Genomic DNA, 20,272 nt, shown 5'->3' on the forward strand with positions numbered 1-20,272 from the left:
TCACAAGTTTAATGTGGAATAGGGAATCGTAGTGTACTAGGTTTAAGTTCACAAGTATACTCCTTGACCTTAGCCACCTACAGTCTTACATGCCTCAAATCTCACCACTGATTCAACACAGAACTGTTGGGAAACTGGCATAACTGGCTTCCCAAGCCGGTGAAACGGTTTGGATCTGTGTTTCTATAGTGGAAATATTTGCCTGTTAAGCTAGTGTTTTGTATGAGAGACTTGGAGAGAATAAAAGAGCAGCAAAAAGATGAAGATAGTTCCTTGAGCTTTTTTCATTCTTCTAATGAACATAAAGAAATAAAGATCTTGTAAAACTCACTGCTACTTTTGTTCCCTTTGCTTGAATTAGTTTAACATGAGGAGTGGTCAAACTTTATCTTCCAGATTTGTTTAGTGTTCTACAATGTAGAGGATAGCATTTAATTTGTATTTGACAAACATTGGTTGACCTACAATATGTCACACACTCTGCTCATTAACAGGGAAGCAAAGAGAAATGATAATGATGATGAAGAAGATGATAATGATGGTGGTGGTGGTGAATCTAGTAGTAGTTCCCATTTTTTCTTGTGGGAATAATCTAACACTATCAGAGTCAAAAGAAGGATAAGTGAAAAACACCAGAATGACAGTTACCACAATTTGAAAAATTCAGTGACATGGTCTAAATATGTTCATCTTCATTGACTTTATCTTATTTTCATAATTCTATCTGGTTATAGGATCAAGCACTTAATTTTTCCATTTTTAATATTTATTAAAAGCATTATAATATTTATTTATAATTATATTTTTGGCTTCCTGAGCTTGTTGATGATTTATATAATTCTCTTTGTATAATTTTATCATTTGGCAATTCTTGATATGCCTGCGAATATCGTATACTTTGTGTTTTTTATGTTTTAATTTCTCCTGTCTCACTTTGGAAAAATGTCTACGTGCTATTACTATGTATGTTATATTATTTTAACTGGAAATCCCATTCTTTTTTTTTTTTTTTTTTACTTCTTTTGAGATATTTCTATTGTGATGAATTTTTAAAGGTTGACCTTCTGATGTGACTCATGAACCAAATCCAATAAAATGTATCCTCCAACCCAGTTATTCTTTTAAATTTTACCAAGATTTCTAAACTAGAAAGTATTTATTGAGATACTGCATTATCATAAGGAAAATAGTGAGTTTCATACGAATTTGTATCACATTGAAGTTGGCCAAAAATCTAATTAACAGCCTTTCTTTTATATACACTTTCCTTTTCACCAAAGAATATTTTTAAAAAACATCTTCATATCTAAAGCTATTTTCCTACCTATTTTCCATGCCATTCTGAGTTAATGTTGACTTCTGATTTTATTTTATGGTAGATTCAGTGACATCTGTCATCATAAGTTCAGAGATAATAGACCTGGGCACCAAGGAACAACTTTTACTCACTTTGGTGTTAGAAGTACCTTAGAGAAAATATTGGCCAAGCTTAGGTGAGGGATGGAGATTAGGCTTGGATTTGTGGTTCTTTTCTTTCAAGCCAAGAAATCACTTTACATAGATTGAAAACTCTGTTGCAGGGTTTCTAACTAGTTTCCCATAAACTATACTTCTCTTTTCCCTCTTCCTCCTTTCTTTTCTTCCCAAAAAATTAAAAATAAAATTACAAGAAGGAAATCTTCCTATATTAAGGAAAAAAGGAAGTGCCATTACCTGTAAAAAAATATTCAAAAAATTAAGAAGTGAGTCAAAGCTATAAAATGGTCCCTTCATTAGTTTTACTTTTATTTTTTGGTAAATTTGTACAGAGGAATCATAATGAATGGAAACATGCACATTGGAAAGGAAATAAAGATACATGTCAGAACTCAAATGACTTGAACGTGATGTGTTCACCTCTTTGTGGTGACTGTTGGCAATTACAGCAAACATGGCTTCTTCACTACTTAAATCATCCCTCCTACCTCCTTCAACATTCAATGTCGCTTATTTTTCCCTGAATTCAAGATTAAATTACATATGTTAAAATTGTTTTTTTTAGAAATATGTGATGTTTTATATAAATAAGTATATTTATTTCATATAAAGTTAATAATTTCTATAGCTAACCAATAACAATTGGAGAATGTTGTGACATTTCGGAATTTACCGTTTCCCTAGTAGTGGCTGAAGGGTCTCAGATACCGAACTGCTTTAGGTAATCACAAGGAAAGACTGATAGAAATTGTGCTTTACTTAATACAAGGCATTAATTCTTTAAATATTACTCTAAAGTCATACTGTTTTCTGGCTACAATAGCTTTCTTTATGTAGATTTGGTAAGATTGGACTTGATTGCGGTTTAGTATTTTATCTTTGAAAACTCCTGAAATTAGTTGAACTTTTTTTCAAAATACAAGCATGAGAACCTTTTGTAGTTCAGACAGAATACTTCTCAGAAACAGTGTTTCTTGATTTGCTTAGTTTCTGCGATACCAGGGACATTTCAAAGGTCTAGGAACAGATAAAACTTATGAACATCAGTCATATTGGAACTTGCCATTGTTAAAACACCTTGTATTAATGTAAAGAACGTTTTTGCTAATTAAGACATGAAATGTGCTAATTCAGTTTTTAAAGTTGTATATTAATCCGTGTGTATAATTAATAGCTTCCAGATGCTCGATGGTCCTTTCAAGCAGTGTTCTCATTAGTTAGTTTTATTAATATTCCTGAGAGGAAGAAAGAGGATAGTCTTTTGATGTTTTCTTAATTAAAGGAAACATTTAAACACCATATTGATAGATCATTTGGTGAAAATTATTAAGGAAAGAAGTCACCAGACTGTTGGGAAAAGAACTTGGTCTCAGGAGTGAGATGACTCTACCTCTCTACCTCACAGTCCCTCCAAGTATCTGGTTTACATAGTCATTTCTTTTGAGGGGAAAGGGAAACAAATGTTTTTCCCCATTAAAAAACAAAGTTATTATTAAGGCCATACATGCCCATTATAAAAAAAAAAAAATGCCAACAGGCATCAAATGAAAATTGAAAGTCTTCACCCTCTTTCATTTATTTCTAGTACGAAAGGTTTAGAAGTTTATCAACGATGAGTAAAGCACACTAATTTGCAATCACTATATTATTATGTCCTATCTTTTAGTTTCAGATTTAGCTTCTATTTAAACTATCCTGCTCATGGACACAGACACTGGATTGGTGGTTACCAGAGGGAAGGGGGTGGAAGGGAGATAGGTAGGGGTAAAAGGGGTCAAATATCGGTGACAGAAGAAAATTTAACTTTGGGTGGTGAACACACAATGCAATATATGTATGATATAGTATTGAATTATACACTTAAAACCTATTTGATTTTATTAACCAATGCCATTCAATAATTTTAATTAAACTATCCTCCGTTACTGTTATTATTATCATTATTGTTTTAAAACCTTGCTCCATTTTTTTTTTCTTTTCTAGTTTATTCCCATGCCTGTACTCTATGGCGTGTTCCTGTATATGGGGGTAGCATCCCTTAATGGTGTCCAGGTAAGTGTTTCATATCAACCTAAGTATACTCCTGTTTTTCTAGTAGTAAGGCTAGTCCAGTAGTAGATCTTCAAAGAAAATTGCTAATTATTTTCTAAGTTTTTAAAGTGCATTTATTTTCTACTTTCTCCGCTGTTTACCTGCTTTTCATTTCCTGATTTAACAAAGTTAGCTGTGTTAACAAATGTTATCATACGTACCCATTCTTAAAATAGGATGTTAAAGGTCATTTGACCAGGAAGGTAAGAGAACTATGACTTTCCTTCCTTCTACTTTACTTCTTTTCTCCTTCCCTTTCTTTCTTTTTTTCTTTTTCTTTTTCTTTCTTTCTTTCTTTTTTTTTTTTGATCTCGAAAAGGAAATCTAACCCTTTTAGTGTACTTGTCAAGATACTATTTATCCATTTGCTTTTATTCTATACTAAGATCAGGCTATTCTTATTTGATTTGCTTTTCACATGGCTAAGATCAATGATCAAAAGTTTTCAACAAATAAAAGAATAAAGTCAGTGTGATTTATATGCTACTTTTGTTGAAATCTTCAGCTATTCACAACTTGGGTAAAACTAGCCCCCTTTTAAAAAAATCATTAGGGAAAACTTTGTAAGGGACCTTGTCTTTCAGTTGAGGTTTAATTTAATTCGCACCAGGAAACTGGAAGTACTTCTGCTTTCTGGCACCTTGTTAATTGTAGCCTTATTTAGCACTTAGTGATATTTTAATGGGAAAAGACTGCATGTTCTCTGAACATCGTAAGAATTTATTTAAACCCCTTCATAATAGTCCTTGCTTTCATTTATTGAATTTAGATTAATTTGTTTTTAGAATCAGATAGAGCTAGGCAAGTGGCCAGACTCTCCAAAAGAGAAAAAGCTATTTTATTTTTCCTTATTTAGGTCCATTGAACAGAATTCTTCACCATTTGGATATTTGTTACAAAACACAAGGTGGTTCTTCAGAGATAGGACTACATGAATATGAATGTGGGTTTATTAGTTCCCACAAAACTTTTGGGAAGATAAATATGTCAAAATGTTTCATTTGTACTTGGCATTCTAAATAGTCTTTATTCCTCTAAATGAAAAAAAATATGAAATTAACATGGCCTCCAAACTAATAGTTTTTATTTTTGTTTAGCTTTAATAGGTCAGTCTAGATAAAAAGTTTGATTTAATGTGTTCTAGGTGCTTAATTGATGGTTCAAGCTCAGTATATGTTTATTAAATTAAGTAAAAAAAATCAATTTCATAATGATGTGGGGGAAAATTCTTTACTGAAGAGAAAGAGAGTAGATTTTTAAAATTTTGCAGTGCTGTTATCTCTATTATCTTTTCTCTTTTTCCTTTCTTTTCTCTTGATTCTTCCTCTTTTAGCCCTTTTGGCAAGATTTGTTTAGCAAGAAATTTCGTAACTCAATTTTTATGAACGGCAAAGACCTCACTAGTCAAAAATAGCCCTGGAGGAAGAAAGGAAACCCTTTAGATAGGAAATCACCTTACAGAAGATTGTCTGTGATAGTCTAGTTTACTTTTATACTTCTCCCTTCCCTCCAGAAAGCAAGCAAAGGTATTATTTCAGAGTTATTATTATATAATAATTCAATTCAACAACTATTTACTGAGCATCTTTCATTCGAAAGATCCTATGACTGGCACTTAAATATCACCTTATCATCTTCATTAATGTAAAATCAGCAGTTATTCTTTGAAGCACAGCACCTGGCACATATGTAATCAGCAGTCATTTTAATACTTGTTTGTACATGACAATGTGATAGCCTCTCCTAGATTCAAAATACCTAGTTGTTGACACTCTGAACCTCACTGTAATCTCTCCCGAGATTCAGATAGTATAAATAGAATGTAAGAGATGAGCATCTAGAATTTATATTTTCCTTTGTGACTTTATTCGACTTTATTCTTTGGTGGCCACTTTATCTCATATATCTGCATAACATTCTTGCAAGGTAACAATAAAAACTGGAAGACTCATACAATGTCTTACTGTGCTAGACTAAATTTCTGCATTGCCTGACCAGTGTCCTTTGAAAAAGATACTGCTTTCCCAAATTACAGAATATAGATCACTAGGGGATATTTAGGCATAATAGTAATGACTTTGTGTATCAGCTCTTGAAGTAATTTAGTTGTACTCTTTTCCCTTTTCTTCCCCAGTTCATGGATCGTCTGAAGCTGCTTCTGATGCCCCTAAAGCATCAGCCTGACTTTATCTACCTGCGCCATGTCCCCCTGCGCAGAGTCCACCTGTTCACTTTCTTGCAGGTGTTGTGTCTAGCCCTGCTCTGGATCCTCAAGTCAACTGTGGCTGCTATCATTTTTCCAGTCATGGTAAGGATTCCTTTAATTGAACCTAGCCATGAGATCACACGAATATCATGTGGTTAGCGTAATATAGAAGACACATGAGTGGTTCTAATTTTTTCCAGTTTTGACCAAGTCAGTTTGACTTGATCTGTTATAATTTTACGTTCCTATGTCTGTGGTTGTCTACACTGGATCTTAGAGTCAAACTTAAGAGTTCAGATACCAGGTCTGGTTTGTGCTGGGTCGTGAACCTCCCTGAGCTGCCATTAAATTATCAGTGAGATGTGGATAGCATTGTTATTCTTATTCAGAGCATCAGTGCTACATATCAAGTATATAGCACAATGCTTGGTGCATAGTAGACACCATGTACGTTAGTTATTTTTAAAATACTATTGTATAACAGTATGAATCTAAATAATAATGTATGCCACATTTCAGTCCAAATAGTACAGAAAAAAATGAGCAACTTATGAGAGGTCATTGGTGAATTAGAAGAAATGGAATGGGAAGTTTAGTTTTTGAAGTTCTTACTAGTTTGTATCATGCTAAGTTTAAGTCTGGGCTCTCTGTCCTTCCTGTGATATGATGAGAAGCAAGGTAAAATAACTAATATTCTACTCTGAATTACAAGTGAAAGAAAGAAAAAGGGAAATGCTAGCTCTGTATCTGACTTTATTATCGATTTTATACTTTACCATAGCTTTCCATTTCTTGCAAAAAAATACATATTCCTGTACTTGAAACAAGTCACAAGGCCAGCCTCATGTGTGCTCTGTCACCCCCCTGGCTTTGGAAACAGAATTTTCATACACAAACTATATTTTATTTTTTATAAAAATCCTCTTAGCCAGGATTATTATTTTGTTTTATGGATATTTGTTGTTTATAATTGTTATAATTGTTTTTCCTCCAGGGAAGCAGAAAAGATGGTATAACATACTAGTGATATTTGTGGAGTCAGATATATATTTTTTTTCTTGATGATCCCTTATCTCTATCTCTCTCTCTTTTTTTTTCTTAAACTCTATTAACTTACTGGAAAACACACTGGATGTGAGAAATGATTCCTATTTGTCTATTGGTATAATTTACCTATCTATTCATTTTGTTAAAGCAGGAGAAAACAAAGTTAGACCTGGATAAATTTGAAATATATTCAGTAAATCACTTATTGCTTGTGCTAAATAATAAAGAAATGTTTTATTTTTACCTTTATAAAGTATTTTTTAAAATTATTCTCCTCAAAGATAACTTGTTTTTTGTTTTTGTTTTTGTTTTTGTTTTTTTGGTGGTAAATTACATTTCCCATGCATTTCACTTGTGTAAAAGCTTGAATATCTTCAAGTAGAGTCATTTGAAAACACATGAGAAAAAACTACCTAAAACTGCTTTTTTTTAACAGTATTTTTTATTTTTAAGTTATAGTTGGCATATAATATTATGTTAGTTTCAGATATACAGCATAGTGATTAGATATGTATATAACTCACAAAGCGATCACCCCAATAAATCTAATGCCCCTCTGACACTGTACATGGTTATTGCAATATTATTGGTTATATTCCTTATGCTATATTTTATATCTCCATGACTGTTTTGTAACTAAAATCTGTACTTCTCAATCCCTTCCCCCTTTTTCATCTACCCTCCCCAACTGCCCTCCCATTTGGTAACCCTCAAAATGTTCTGTGTATCTATGAATTTGTTTCTGTTTTTTTTGTTTGTTTGTTTTGTTTTGTTCTTTAGATTCCACACAAATGTGCAATTGTATGGGATTTGTCTTCTTCTATCTGACTTACTCCACTCAGCACACTACCTTCTAGGCTCATTGTGAAATATCTTTTTCTATACCTTAACTTTTAGTCTGTGTGTCTTTTAATCTGAAGTTAGTCTCTAGTAGGCAGCATATGTAAGAGTCTTGTTTTCTTATTCATTTAGCTACCCTATCTTTTGATTGGAGCATTTAATTCTTTTTCATTTGAAGTACTCATTGATAGATATGTAGTTATTGTCATTCCTTATTTAGATTTTTGATACATATTTTTTTCTTCTTAAAGAAGTCTCTCCAACAGTTTTTGTAATACTGGCTTGGTAGTGATGAAATTCTTTAGATTTTTCTTGTCTGGGAAGCTCTTTATCTGTCCTTTGATTCTAAACAACAGCTTTGCTGGGTAAAGTAATCTTAGTCCTAGGTTTTCTTTGTTTTGAATATTTCATCCCAGTTCTTTCTGGCTTGCAAGTTTCTGTTGAGAAATCAGCCGACAGTCTTATGGGTGCTCCCTTGTAGGTAACTAATTGCCTTTCTCTTGCTGCTTTTAAGATTCTCTTTTTGAATTTATTCTTTGTCATTTTAATTATAGTGTGTCTTGGCATAGGCTTCTTTGAGTTCATTTTGTTTGGGACTCATCTTCCTGGGTTTGTATGTCTACTTCCTTCATCAGGTTATGGAAGTTTTCTGTCATTATTTCTTCAAATAGGTTTTCAATTCCTTGCTCTGTTTCTTTTCCTTCTGGAACCCATATGATGTGAAAGTTGTTACATTTGATGTTGTCCCAGAGGTTCCTTAAACTATCTTCATTTTGGGGGGTTCTTTTTTTTTATTGCAGTTCTGACTGGGTGTACCCCATCCTCTAAATTACTGATTCAATCTCCCATTTAATCCACTCTGTCTACTCCCTCTAATGTACTCTTCAACTCAGATATATTCTTCATTTCTGACTGATTCCTCATTATGTTTTCCATCTCCATTTTTATGATTTATATCTCTTTGTTAAAGTTCTCCGTGAGTTCATCTTCTGTTTCCCTAAGTTTCTTGAGCATCCTTATAACCTTTAAAACTCAGTGTTTGGTAGAGTGTTTATATCTATCTTGTTTAGTTCTTTTTCTGGAGCTTTGTTCCGTTCTTTCATGCGGGACATGCTTCTTTGTCTCTCCATTTTTGCTGCCTTCTTGTGTCTGTTTCTATGTATTAGGTAGGGCTTCTAAGTCTCCTGGTCTTAGTAGAGTAGCTTTATGTAGTTGGTGTGCTGTGGGGCCCAGAACACATTCTTGGCAGGAGGGGTCCAGCTGCAGGCCAAATTCAGCTATAGCCCGCTTACTTCTGAGGCTGCCTGGTAAGAGTCACCAAGCACCCCACACATGGCTGCCACACTTGCTGGACTTGTAGGTGCCTCAAGGGGCCAAGTCAGTAACCGAGGCCAGTTGCTACTAGTGCAGGGCTTGGGGCTGCTCAGCAAGAGGTACAGGACTTACCAAGGTCAGATGGTGCTTCTTTGGGTATTATGAGCCTTTGAGAGATTTTATGCACGTTCATAGCAGGGGCCAAGACAGCCTGTTTGTATGGAATAAACTACTGGAAGCAGCTTGGGTGGGCCCACAAGTTGGGAGAGGCAGAGTCTCAGGGAATTTCCTGGGTAGAGCAACCTCTGTTATCCAGGTTGATGGTGACTCAGTTACAGCAGTGCCTGTGTCTGTAGGCAGGGAGTGGGGAGGGCTCAACAAAGAAACAATGGCTTCTGCTTGAACTTATATCCAGGAGAAAGCTGCCCCTCCAGCCCTTGCCCTAAAGCCCGACAGCTCAGTGCCTCCTTGTATGGCCCTGGAACACCTCGAGCAGCTGCCCTAGCACTACAGCTCAGAGTGAGCATGTCTGTCAGCAAATAAGGCTGGGCATGGGTCCTTTAAGAGGAATGTTTGTGACTTCTGCAGCCCTCTATTTCAGCCACAACCTCTGCTGGTTTTGTGACTTCTGCAGCCCTCTATTTCAGCCACAACCTCTGCTGGTTTTGTGACTTCTGCAGCCCTCTATTTCAGCCACAACCTCTGCTGGTTTTCACAGCCAGAAGTTGTGGGAACTTCTCTTCCCAGCATTGGAAACCTAGCCTGGGGAGCCTAATGTGTATCTGGGACCCCTCACCCCCCAGCTAGGGGAGGGGCCTCTAGAGCCAAGATAGGGCCTCTAGAGCCAAGATAGCCCTCCTGATCCTCGATCACTACAGGCAGTGGTGAGACTGGGCCATTTCGCATCTCCACCTCTCCTACCAGTTTGAGGTGACCTGTTCTTTTTGTCCCTAGTTGTAGGGCTTCTGTTCAGCCAGACCTCAGGCAACTCTGCATGCTGGTTGCTCTGTAGTTTTGTTTTGTGTGATCACTAGAGGAGGAGTGCATAGCCTGTACCTTCTACGCCATCTTCCTATAAAGTATATTTTATCTTTTGTGAGCTTTTATTTGAGCACAAAACAATCATGTAATATTGGTAGGGCAGATTTATTAATTTCTCTAGGAAATGAAGAAACTGACATCTAGAAAGCATATGGATAAAAGCAACTGTTTATTTGAGGCAGAGTCATAACTACTATTTTAGTGCATACTAATTTTACTGTTGAGAAAAATGTACCTTTAATGTACCTTCAAAAATTACTCTTTAAGAGCAATTCAGAGAATGAAAGATACAGAGTTTAAGAATACTGATTTTAGAGGCAGACAGCTGGGTCCCTCTATACTTTTCCTTTTTCTGACTTTGTGATTTTGGGTGACATATTTATGTCTCTAAGCTTCAATTTCCTCAGCTATAAGATGGAGATCATAATATCTACTCTTTGGGTTTGTTGTGGGAATAAGTAAAAAAAAAAAAAATACTGTCTAGGAATTTAGTACAGTATCTGACACATGGTTAGTATTCAGTTAATGGCAGTGTTTGAAGTCATCCAGTAGATTAAATGGTCTATGCATACTTAGCCACTACCTCTTTATTAATACTTTAAAGATGTCTTAGTATACTGTATGTTACAAAGATTTTCAAAACCTTGTATAATCTTTTAATTTCAAATAATTAGATATCATATGCACACTGTTTTTTCTCCTTTAATTATTTAGTTATTTTATTAAGAATCTGACATGGAAGAAATGGTTTAAAAATTAATCCTTTCATATTGAGATTCTAAGTGAATATGATCATATGTTTCAGTGAACAAAAAAAAGTGAGTTTCAGTTAAGACTTTTATGAACCAAATTTCCCCATAAAGAAAATGTTTATAGTTCATATAAGCAAGATGAGTTCCATCATCCTTTAGCCTTATACAAAATAGGTTTCTATAGCCTTTGATAGGGCAGGATTTAGGTCATTATGACTTCATCAGACAAAGTTTCTTTCATACTTTTTAATAATTATCCTTCTAGATCTTGGCACTTGTAGCTGTCAGAAAAGGCATGGACTACCTCTTCTCCCAGCATGACCTCAGCTTCCTCGATGATGTCATTCCAGAAAAGGACAAGAAAAAGAAGGAAGATGAAAAGAAAAAGAAAAAGAAGAAAGGAAGTCTGGATAGTGACAATGACGATGTAAGAAACTCTCCAAAATTCCAAAGTAAAGCTAGTTAAAGAAACAAATGTGATTTATTATTTTTATTCCTTATGTGAGATGTATGGCTGAATTCCGAGAATGTTTCCCTGGCCATGTTGTATGTCAGTCTTCATGTTCCTTTGCCTTTTATTTTCTCTCTTCAGTTTTTTCTATTTTCTGAAAACCTTCTTTAACCATTAGTACACTAAAAATGATAAAATAGCTTCTAAAAACAAAACAAAACAAAAAGGCCACCACACCTAAAGAACAAGGATCTCCAATCTTATAGATAAAAAGGAAGTTCACTTAGTAATGCTATAAAGTGTATTTGATTTGCTATTGATAATCCAAGATTTAAATTTGAGATAACTCAGATTAGTGTAATGATAAACCTATTGTGGACAAGCACTGGTGACTTTACCTCCTATGATCTATGTGTCCTTTGAGGAGACTCTCAACCAATGTTCTCTGCTATTGTACTTATCTTCGAATTGAGCTTTGATGTGATTTAGGATTATTTCTCATTAAACCTTCATTGAAAAGGAAAGGAAATTGGTTTGGGGCTCTTTTTATATGTAGTTATCAGTCTCATAGTCTAAATGGTCCTCCTGCAATTGCGTGAGTAAGTTGAGCAATGAAATTATTGCCCTTTTTTTTTTCTTTAGGAGACCATATCACAGAAATACAGGTACTCCAGTAGGTGTCTGTGATGAGTGCTAGAAGAAAAGCTCAGATTTGTTTAACATACACATACAGACTCATACATGCACATACACACAAATTGTCCCAGGAGACTTTTGAAAGGACTACCGTAATGACATTTTCTATCTGAAGACTTGTTCTGGATTTTTTAACAGGGCAACATCACCGTTATAATCGTATTCCTGGTATCCCATTCTAAGATAGGAGTGTAGTTAATTTTTGATGTCTACTCTGTACTTTATCATTTTGACTGATTATGCATTCTGGTCCTTAATTGCCATAACAGCTCTGTATAGTATATATTTTTTGTTCCTATTTTACTGATAAGGACATTTAGACTGAGTAATGTTAAGTCATTTTTCTAAGTTTACACAGCCACAGTGACAAAACTAACACTAATCCAGACCTGTCTGGTTATTTCCAATTGTTCAGGCTGTCTGATCGTATTCTATTTAGAGAACTTAAAAATAGTACAGTGAAGGAAGGCAATGGACAAAATTGGATTTCAGATAAATTGATCCAATAAGAAAAGGCTAAATATACAAGACACATTTAGCTATAGAGAAAAAGAGTCTGAGGGAGTTTTTATTACTGTCCTTATTTATCTTCAATGAGAACAGGTATATACCTTTTCTGTTTCCAATGATGATTAAAAAAAAGAGAGAGAATGCATTTAAACTGCAACACAGATTAAGATTCAGTGTTAAAAAGAATAATGTTTTTACACATTGAATAGATATCAAAATTTGAAATAAATTTTTAGACCACCTAAAACAAACAAAAAAAAGAATTGCCTGAAATACTGAAATAATTAAAGCAGTATTTCATCTTGAATTTTCAGAACAAGTACCTCAGTTTATGTATCTGGACGCCAAACTTAAAATTCATTACATCATGAACATATGAAGTAATGTTATAGAATCCTCTTCTCTAATGGTTTTTAGAAATAAAATATTAACTTTGGAAAGTGTTTTAAATTTAGTGCTCTCTTATGTCAAAAGTTGGAACAAATGAGCTCCTAAGAAGTTTCCAATTCTTAGATATGATTTTCAACAAATTATATTTTATTTAAACAATTTTTTTACTAATAATTACAATTTTCAGCTCCATGTTCCCAACAGATTTCTTGAAGATAATGTGTGATACTTGTTTCTTTTCCTCTTTCTCTTCTTCTCTGCACCCTCACCAAAACAAACAAGTTTATATATTTGTTCTAGACAGTGAATACAAGCAGGCAAATTAGAGTACATCTGTATACTAAGTTCATTATTTGGGGCCTCCACATTTGGAGGATGGCTCCCCCACTGTTCACCTGATAATCGTGGGTCGTGGCGTCCATGGATATAGGAAGCACCACGGAGTCATGAGAATTATAGCTCTAATGTTTGTGAGTAGAAGTAGTGAAAATTATGACTTGCCAACATTTTGAGTCACTCAATCATTTTTGAACCTGCCTGGTAGGCAATGATTAAGGATTGGCTGCCAGCTTGTTTATCTATAAATGCTATTATTTGGGGAAATGTTCGAAATACTGTAATAAAACCTGTTCCTCTTGACATTCTCATAAAAGTAGATGCATTTTCATTTTTTTTTGTCAATTTTAATGCAATATCTTAGTCCTTTAAAATAATATGTGGCTCATTATCCTCTCTAGATTCATCATGAAAGAATTTTCAATGTGTGTAGTATGTTAAGCTTTAAGTTAAGATTTATTTTTTCCTTATATTTTTTGCCTCTTAGTTCCCGTTGTTTTTCTTTCAACTGAAAGCCATCTCTTGGTACTTTCAGTTAAAAGATGAATTTGATCTTTTTAATCCAAACATAGACTTGCCTTCAATATAATGAATTCTAAAAAAAAAGTAAAGTGGTAATCCTGTGGAAATCTGTTATAGGTTGGCTTAGATGGCCTCATGATTAGCTGCCTGGTTTTATCATTTTATTCTGGTTATGCTTCTTTGCTTATCTGACCACCATAGGCACCTTCCTTTTAATTTGAATTTCTCATGTTTTGCTAAGTTTTCAAATATCTTTGGTACAAACAAATGGAAATCGATCTTTAACTATGAAATAGTTCTGATAGAGTATTAATGTAAAGGAGGGAAGTTTATTTTCAATTATATGTAGAGGGCTCCCAGATAGTGGATGTTAGAGTCTTCTACCTGTTTTGGAAGGAAAGCTGAGTCATCATTTTGCTGGAGATGGAATCAGAAAGCATAAACAAAACAAGAATTTCAAGACCATTTTATAGTTTAGGTAATTTCCTAGTTTTTATCTTTCATATTGAAACTATTTACTTTACACATGCAACAAACCCATAAATATTTGCTGATTGGGGATCCAGCTTATGGAAAGTTTTGCAATTATTACAATTTGTAATCATCTCCACTTGGTGTGGTTCTAGTTTTAAATGAGTCAGTCTCATTAACTCAGAAGAGAAGAAAACAAATATTAGGGGGAAAGATGGTGTAGATTTTGGAAAGTTAGCGAAGTAGAAATGATGATATATAAGGATTTTCTCAGTACAATGTAAATGATAATATGATAGGTTTAATCAACACTGGAAGAAAGGAAGGACTGTATAGTAAAAACTTTCTAAAAACTGTTGTAAATTTCTTTCACAGTCCGACTGCCCATACTCAGAAAAAGTTCCAAGTATTAAAATTCCAATGGACATCATGGAACAGCAACCTTTCCTAAGTGATAGCAAACCTTCTGACAGTGAGTAGAACTAACCTCTGCTTGCTTGCTTGAATATGATTTGCACTTGCGGAGAAAAAACTTTACAACTATTATTTACATTAACTTTTTCTCTATTTTTTTTTCTATGTGGAGAGTTACACTTAATTATTATAAAACTTTATTTTTATATTCCCTAAGCTTCCCTTATTTTCCTTTTATCCATAACCTTTTAAGTTTTTTTTTTTTGGTAGTCCTTTCTCTGATCTAAATTATCACCAGTTTCTTTCAGTTGCTAAGCTTGTAACCATGTTTTTAATTGGTTTTCCTTTTTTTTTTTGCTGGTATTAAGAATTGCGGCTTATAGTGCTACATCACTGTCTGTTACTGTTTGTCTTCCTTAGGCTTCAACCAATGAGCAAATTAGCTCAAAAGAGAAATTGCAACCTGGGTCTCTCAATCAATGAACCAATTGTTAATATTGAGAATTCGGAATCATTTGTTATTTTCAATTTAATTGGCAATCATAAAATATTAACTCAACTTGTTAGGTATAATTTATAAGATATGTACATTTTCTTCCTAATTTCTTAATTACCCCCTCTGCTGTTTCAAAATCACCTTTGTAACTGTACTGTTTTTTTTTTTCTGGGATAACATAGCCTAGTGGCCAAGGTATGATGATTTCTGTCAAGTCACTTTTGTTGTTGTTGTATTTGATTTAACAGACCACTTGAAAAGGGGGAAAACCTCTGTAGTAACATTAGTGAATCTACCTCATTTTTCCAACAGCAAGTAGTAATTGCCTTTAAACTACTTTCATATTGAGTTCTCATTTAAAGAAAATATATCCTTTTAGGTCCAAATGTACTTCAAAGTCTGCTGATCTATTAAAAGAAAAAAGTCTACTGGTCTATTATTGAGACACTTTTATCGCTATTTGACAATGCCATTTCAACTTCAATAACAGGTTACCAAGAAAAGTTTGAAATGAATGACTATTTATGAAAAATAAGTATGGCAGTTATTTATTGCTGTGTAACAAATTACTATAAAATTTAGAAGCTTAAAACAACAAACATAATTTCTCACACAGTTCCTGACATTTAGAAATAGGAGCCTCTGATTTTGGTGGTTCGAGCTCTAGGTCTCTTATGAGATTGCAGTCAAACTCTCAGCTGGGGCTGAGTCTGATGTTAACTGTCACTGCGGCTCTGCATCCAGGCTCACTCGCGAGGCATTTGGCAGGAGGTTTCAGTTCCTTGGCCTGTGGGCATCTTCATAGGGTTGCCCATGCATAATATGGCTTCTCCTAGAGCCAATAATAATGGATAGTGAAACCGAGATGGAAATTGCAATCTTTCATAACTGAATCTCAGGCATGGCATACCATCCCTTCTGCCATATTCTTTTGGTCATACAAACCAATCCTGGTACAATGTAGAAAGGAATTACATAAGGACATGAATACCAAGTGGCAGGGAGCACTGAGGACCATCTTAGAGGCTGGGTGCTACACTAGGTTTAAGGAATTAAAACACTCTCACCTTTAGTGTCCAATCAGTATGTAAACTATTGTTTATAGCAGGCTTATTTCTTCTTGGTCCTTTCAGTAGGATTTAATTTTTCCTTTTGAATTCAAGTTCCCCAAACCATTTCTGGGTTCATTTTTCATCTCTATAGCATTAATAGCAAATGGGTACTGTGAAGACAGCCCAGCATGTATGTCGTTTATCGACATCATAAGCTGGTGGAGCCCTTCTAAGTACAGTTTAAAGGCTGTTTTGTTTTATTTTGTTTTCGTGTTATTTTGTTTAAATCACCGGCTAGAATTTGAGGCTCCTGGAAAAAGTTTATGGCCACTAGATTATTTAGTGCTAGTATTCTTCATTCTTCATTAAGTAAATTCAAAAATTTACTTAAGCAAAAATTTCATTCTGACATCTTTTCTAATTACATATTAATCTTTTATAATCCATGAAAGAACAAAATTGATAGTAGAGTTGCAGTGAAAATAAGTTCCTTGAAATCTTTTTGTTTCCCCATGTATAATAGCAGGGCAAAACTGTGAATGCTGAAGATGGAAGGTAATCCAAGGGCTAACCTTAAACATTAAGTAGATGCCATCACCTTCTAAAAGTGATTCACCTTCTATCCCCTCACGGAAGAGAACAACAATGGTTTTTTTTCCCAGAAAACCTAGAGTAAAGGAAACCAAGTGATTTGGGCTTCATCACACTACTTAGATTCTTAGCTTGAAACAAAGTTTATTGAAACTGCCTATGCTTACCTGTCCTACTGTTTCCAATTGTGAACGATACATCATTTTTGTGAAGATTTTTATTTTCACTCTAATTTTATACATTACCAAACGCTACTTTTCATGATTTAAAAAGGGTTGTTTTTTTTCTCCCTAGGAGAAAGATCACCAACATTCCTTGAACGCCACACATCTTGCTGATAAAATTTCTTTCCTTCAGTCACTCGGTATGCCAAGGTAAAAGATGGCCCAGTTCTACGCTGTTCTGTGGGATGATTGCCCCACAGAGATGTAGTCAGTGGTGGGTTATTGGCAGAACACCTTGTTCTCCCCCTCTCTACAATTCATCCTAAATAAGTTACCCAACCACCAAACCTTGTTCCAGTTTTCACTGGTAGAAAACCTAAGAGAACTAATCTACTTACTCTTAGAAATATTGTAACCTTTCAATATCATTAAGGTAAAGCCCAGGAGCAATGTCAGCTTTTATCATTTAAGTATCATCTATGATTTACGGGGTAACTGCATTTCCTGGCAGCTGTCCTCCAGGAGTTTCCTTCCTTCCTTTCCTGTCCTTTCCTTTCTTTCCTGAAAGCTCTGAGAGATTCCAGATCCTACTTGATTTTCAAGAGTGAAATCTCTGAATATTTTCTTTATGTAAATCTTTTTGTCCTTTAATTTCTAACAGTATCATCCACCTGGCAGTCTGCCTTCTTCTTCTTCTTCTTTTTTTTTTTTTTATCTATGTATGCTAGTTAATGAAAATTTTACTTAAATACCTTGACTCTATTGGTACCTTCATCCCATTTAAAAATGTTTGTTTTTAATACAGAAGGAGGAGGTAAATTTTCAAAGAGAACAAAGGACACATTTGGCTTCTGTACAATGCATAAATATTAGCTAAATGATAAAGGAAATCTGATTTACTTACTATTTCTTTTCTTCTCTTTTTGTTTTTTCTCTAGGCCTCCTAGAACTCCAGTAAAAGTTGTGCCTCAAATTAGAATAGAACTTGAGCCTGAAGACAATGATTATTTCTGGAGGAGCAAGGGAACAGAAACTACATTGTAACCTGTTTGTCTTTCTTAAAAATAACAGTTTTTATTGTTAATGTTTTTGTTTTTTTCTGATCGTTTATTTTCTAATTTTTGTTTTGGTTTAGTTATTGACCATTGGCCTAATAATACAACGCTCTCTCTGCTTCTCTCTTGCATAGGTAAAATTAAGACAATAGTGTACCATTCCTTGAAAACAACATCTGAAGGATCCCCTTTTTGTTCTTATACTTTCAGATGTGTCCTCTGACAACCAAATTCCTCTGTCACTCAAGATACACACAGACCCTGCCATTTTCCTTTATTAAGCAGGAGTCAAAGGTATTAAGGAATTTATAACACCTTTTATTCAAATATTGAAGGAACTTACAACTTAAGCTTTGGAGCTGTGCTAGTTGGCTTGTCTTTCTGTCTGGTAGAACAAACCTTGACCTCCAGACAAAGTCTCTTCTCGCTTATAGAGCTCTCCAGGACTGGAAAAGTGCTGCTATTCTAATGCTCTTGCTTGTAAACCCTAATCCTAGAGTTATCAAAAGAAGAAAAACTAGAGGTACTTTACTCCCTGTAGAGAAACTATTGCCATCATTGTAGCAAGTGCTGGAATGTCCCTTTCTCCTATGCAACTTTTTTTTAACCCTTAATGAACTTATCTGTTGAGTACATTTGAAGAATATTTTTCTTCCTAGATTTTGTTGTTTAAATTATGGGGCCTAACCTGCAACTTATTTTTTTGTCAATTTTTTAAACTTTTTTTTAATTACTGTAAAGAAAATGAATTTTTTCCTGCAGCAGGAAACATAGTTGTGAGTAGTTCTACCTCTTATTTGTAGCTGCCAGGCTTTCTGTAAAAATTGTATTGTATATAATGTGATTTTTACATGCACAAACACACATACATACATACAAGTACACAATCTCTAGGGTAAGCCAGAGGGCTGGATCAGATGAAAAACACCATGTTTCTAAGCATCCATTTTTCCCTTTCTTTAAAAGAAATTTATCTGTTCTATGAAAAAGATGGGAGGAGAAGGGAGAAGAAGCTCCTATGTAATGAGAATGACTGATGTTTTGATAATAGTAGGATCCTGGCACAGATGCTGATTGTATTACCATGTCGATGTCCTATACAGTATTGTTAGACATCTTTTTTTCATTTTGAAATATTTGTGTGTTGTGTATGTACTCTGTGTGTGGTTGATGCACAATGTGCAGAGTTAGAGACAGAGTGTTGGCAGGCGAAGGGCAAAGTTATCCAGCCTCTTATGTCAGTTTTTATAAAACCCAAACCACATATGAAAAATCTATCAGAGGGCCAAGAGAATTACCATTATGCAAATGAGGGTAAATATATTTTATTACTCAGACATCAGTCACCATCACTGATACAATAACCCATATTTACAGTACAAAATCCACAGAAATATCCATAGGCCATTTATACATCCATAAAGTGTTTATGGGACTACAGATAGATCTGTAGAGGTATATGTGTATGCATTTTAACAATACTTACACATTTTTTAGGATCGAAAGGAAATTATGCCTTGTGATAGGGATGTTTAGGATATATATGAATGTGTGTACTTCAAAGTACCATATTGAAAATTAGAAAAAAAATAGATCTTTATTAACGAAATTTAGCATGTTATTTAAATATAATGTTTTTAATAGGTTGCATTATATATTGTGAATCTTTTTAAAAACATTTAAATGTTGAATCTATATTTTGGGTTCATATAATGACATTTTGTGATATATCTTAACTAAAACAGATTGTTATAGGTCTAGAAGCAGGTTGAAACCACCTATTTTGGTTTCATAATGCACACACATTGACTCCTATTCATTCTTATATTAATTAAATTATAATTCTGTCCTCTTGAAGTTCGATTATAAAAAATTTATTATCCTGAATTAGCTGTTATTTTTATAGTATCTGATAATTTTAAAACTTTCAATTTCATGCAAATTAGATATAAGTGACGTGCAATTTTTTCATTTAAATGAAAGTGGCAAATTACATGCTATTGGTTTAAATCTCATGTGCCAAATTTTGGCATCACATTTTTATTTATAGCTATCCTTAAAATAATTATTCTATATTTTCTAGTTTTTCATTATCCTAATGTAAAACTATATCAGAAGGTTCTTCCCCCCTTTTTTAAATTTTCCCTTTTCTTTACTGATGGAAGTATCAATAAAATGTTTAAAAGCCACACATAATATGTTCAGCCTAACCTACATCTTGTTAAATTAATGACATTTTTGTTCACTTTTATACAATCTCTAGATATAATAATTTATTTTTCTGACAATGGATTTCCATCCTTTTCAAAGAACTAGTACAACCTAACTCCGTATTTCAGCCTTTGAGTAGATCTAAA

General features: G+C 34.1%; 1 protein-coding gene across 1 annotated transcript in view; it reads left to right on the forward strand.

Annotated features, from left to right (window-relative positions):
* SLC4A4 (solute carrier family 4 member 4) overlaps nucleotides 1-19,542 on the forward strand; it is a 273,776-nt gene extending 254,234 nt beyond the window's left edge. The window contains exons 20-25 of the mRNA XM_011360616.1: nucleotides 3,460-3,528; nucleotides 5,702-5,875; nucleotides 11,033-11,194; nucleotides 14,519-14,615; nucleotides 16,991-17,070; nucleotides 17,799-19,542. Coding sequence (XP_011358918.1) covers nucleotides 3,460-3,528; nucleotides 5,702-5,875; nucleotides 11,033-11,194; nucleotides 14,519-14,615; nucleotides 16,991-17,034 — 546 coding nt within the window. The 3' untranslated portion in view covers nucleotides 17,035-17,070; nucleotides 17,799-19,542. The remainder of the gene's footprint in view (nucleotides 1-3,459; nucleotides 3,529-5,701; nucleotides 5,876-11,032; nucleotides 11,195-14,518; nucleotides 14,616-16,990; nucleotides 17,071-17,798) is intronic.
* Nucleotides 19,543-20,272: the final 730 nt, after the last annotated feature.

This window comes from Pteropus vampyrus, unplaced genomic scaffold, assembly GCF_000151845.1.
Source record: "Pteropus vampyrus isolate Shadow unplaced genomic scaffold, Pvam_2.0 Scaffold56, whole genome shotgun sequence".
Classification (NCBI taxonomy): Eukaryota; Metazoa; Chordata; class Mammalia; order Chiroptera; family Pteropodidae; genus Pteropus; species Pteropus vampyrus.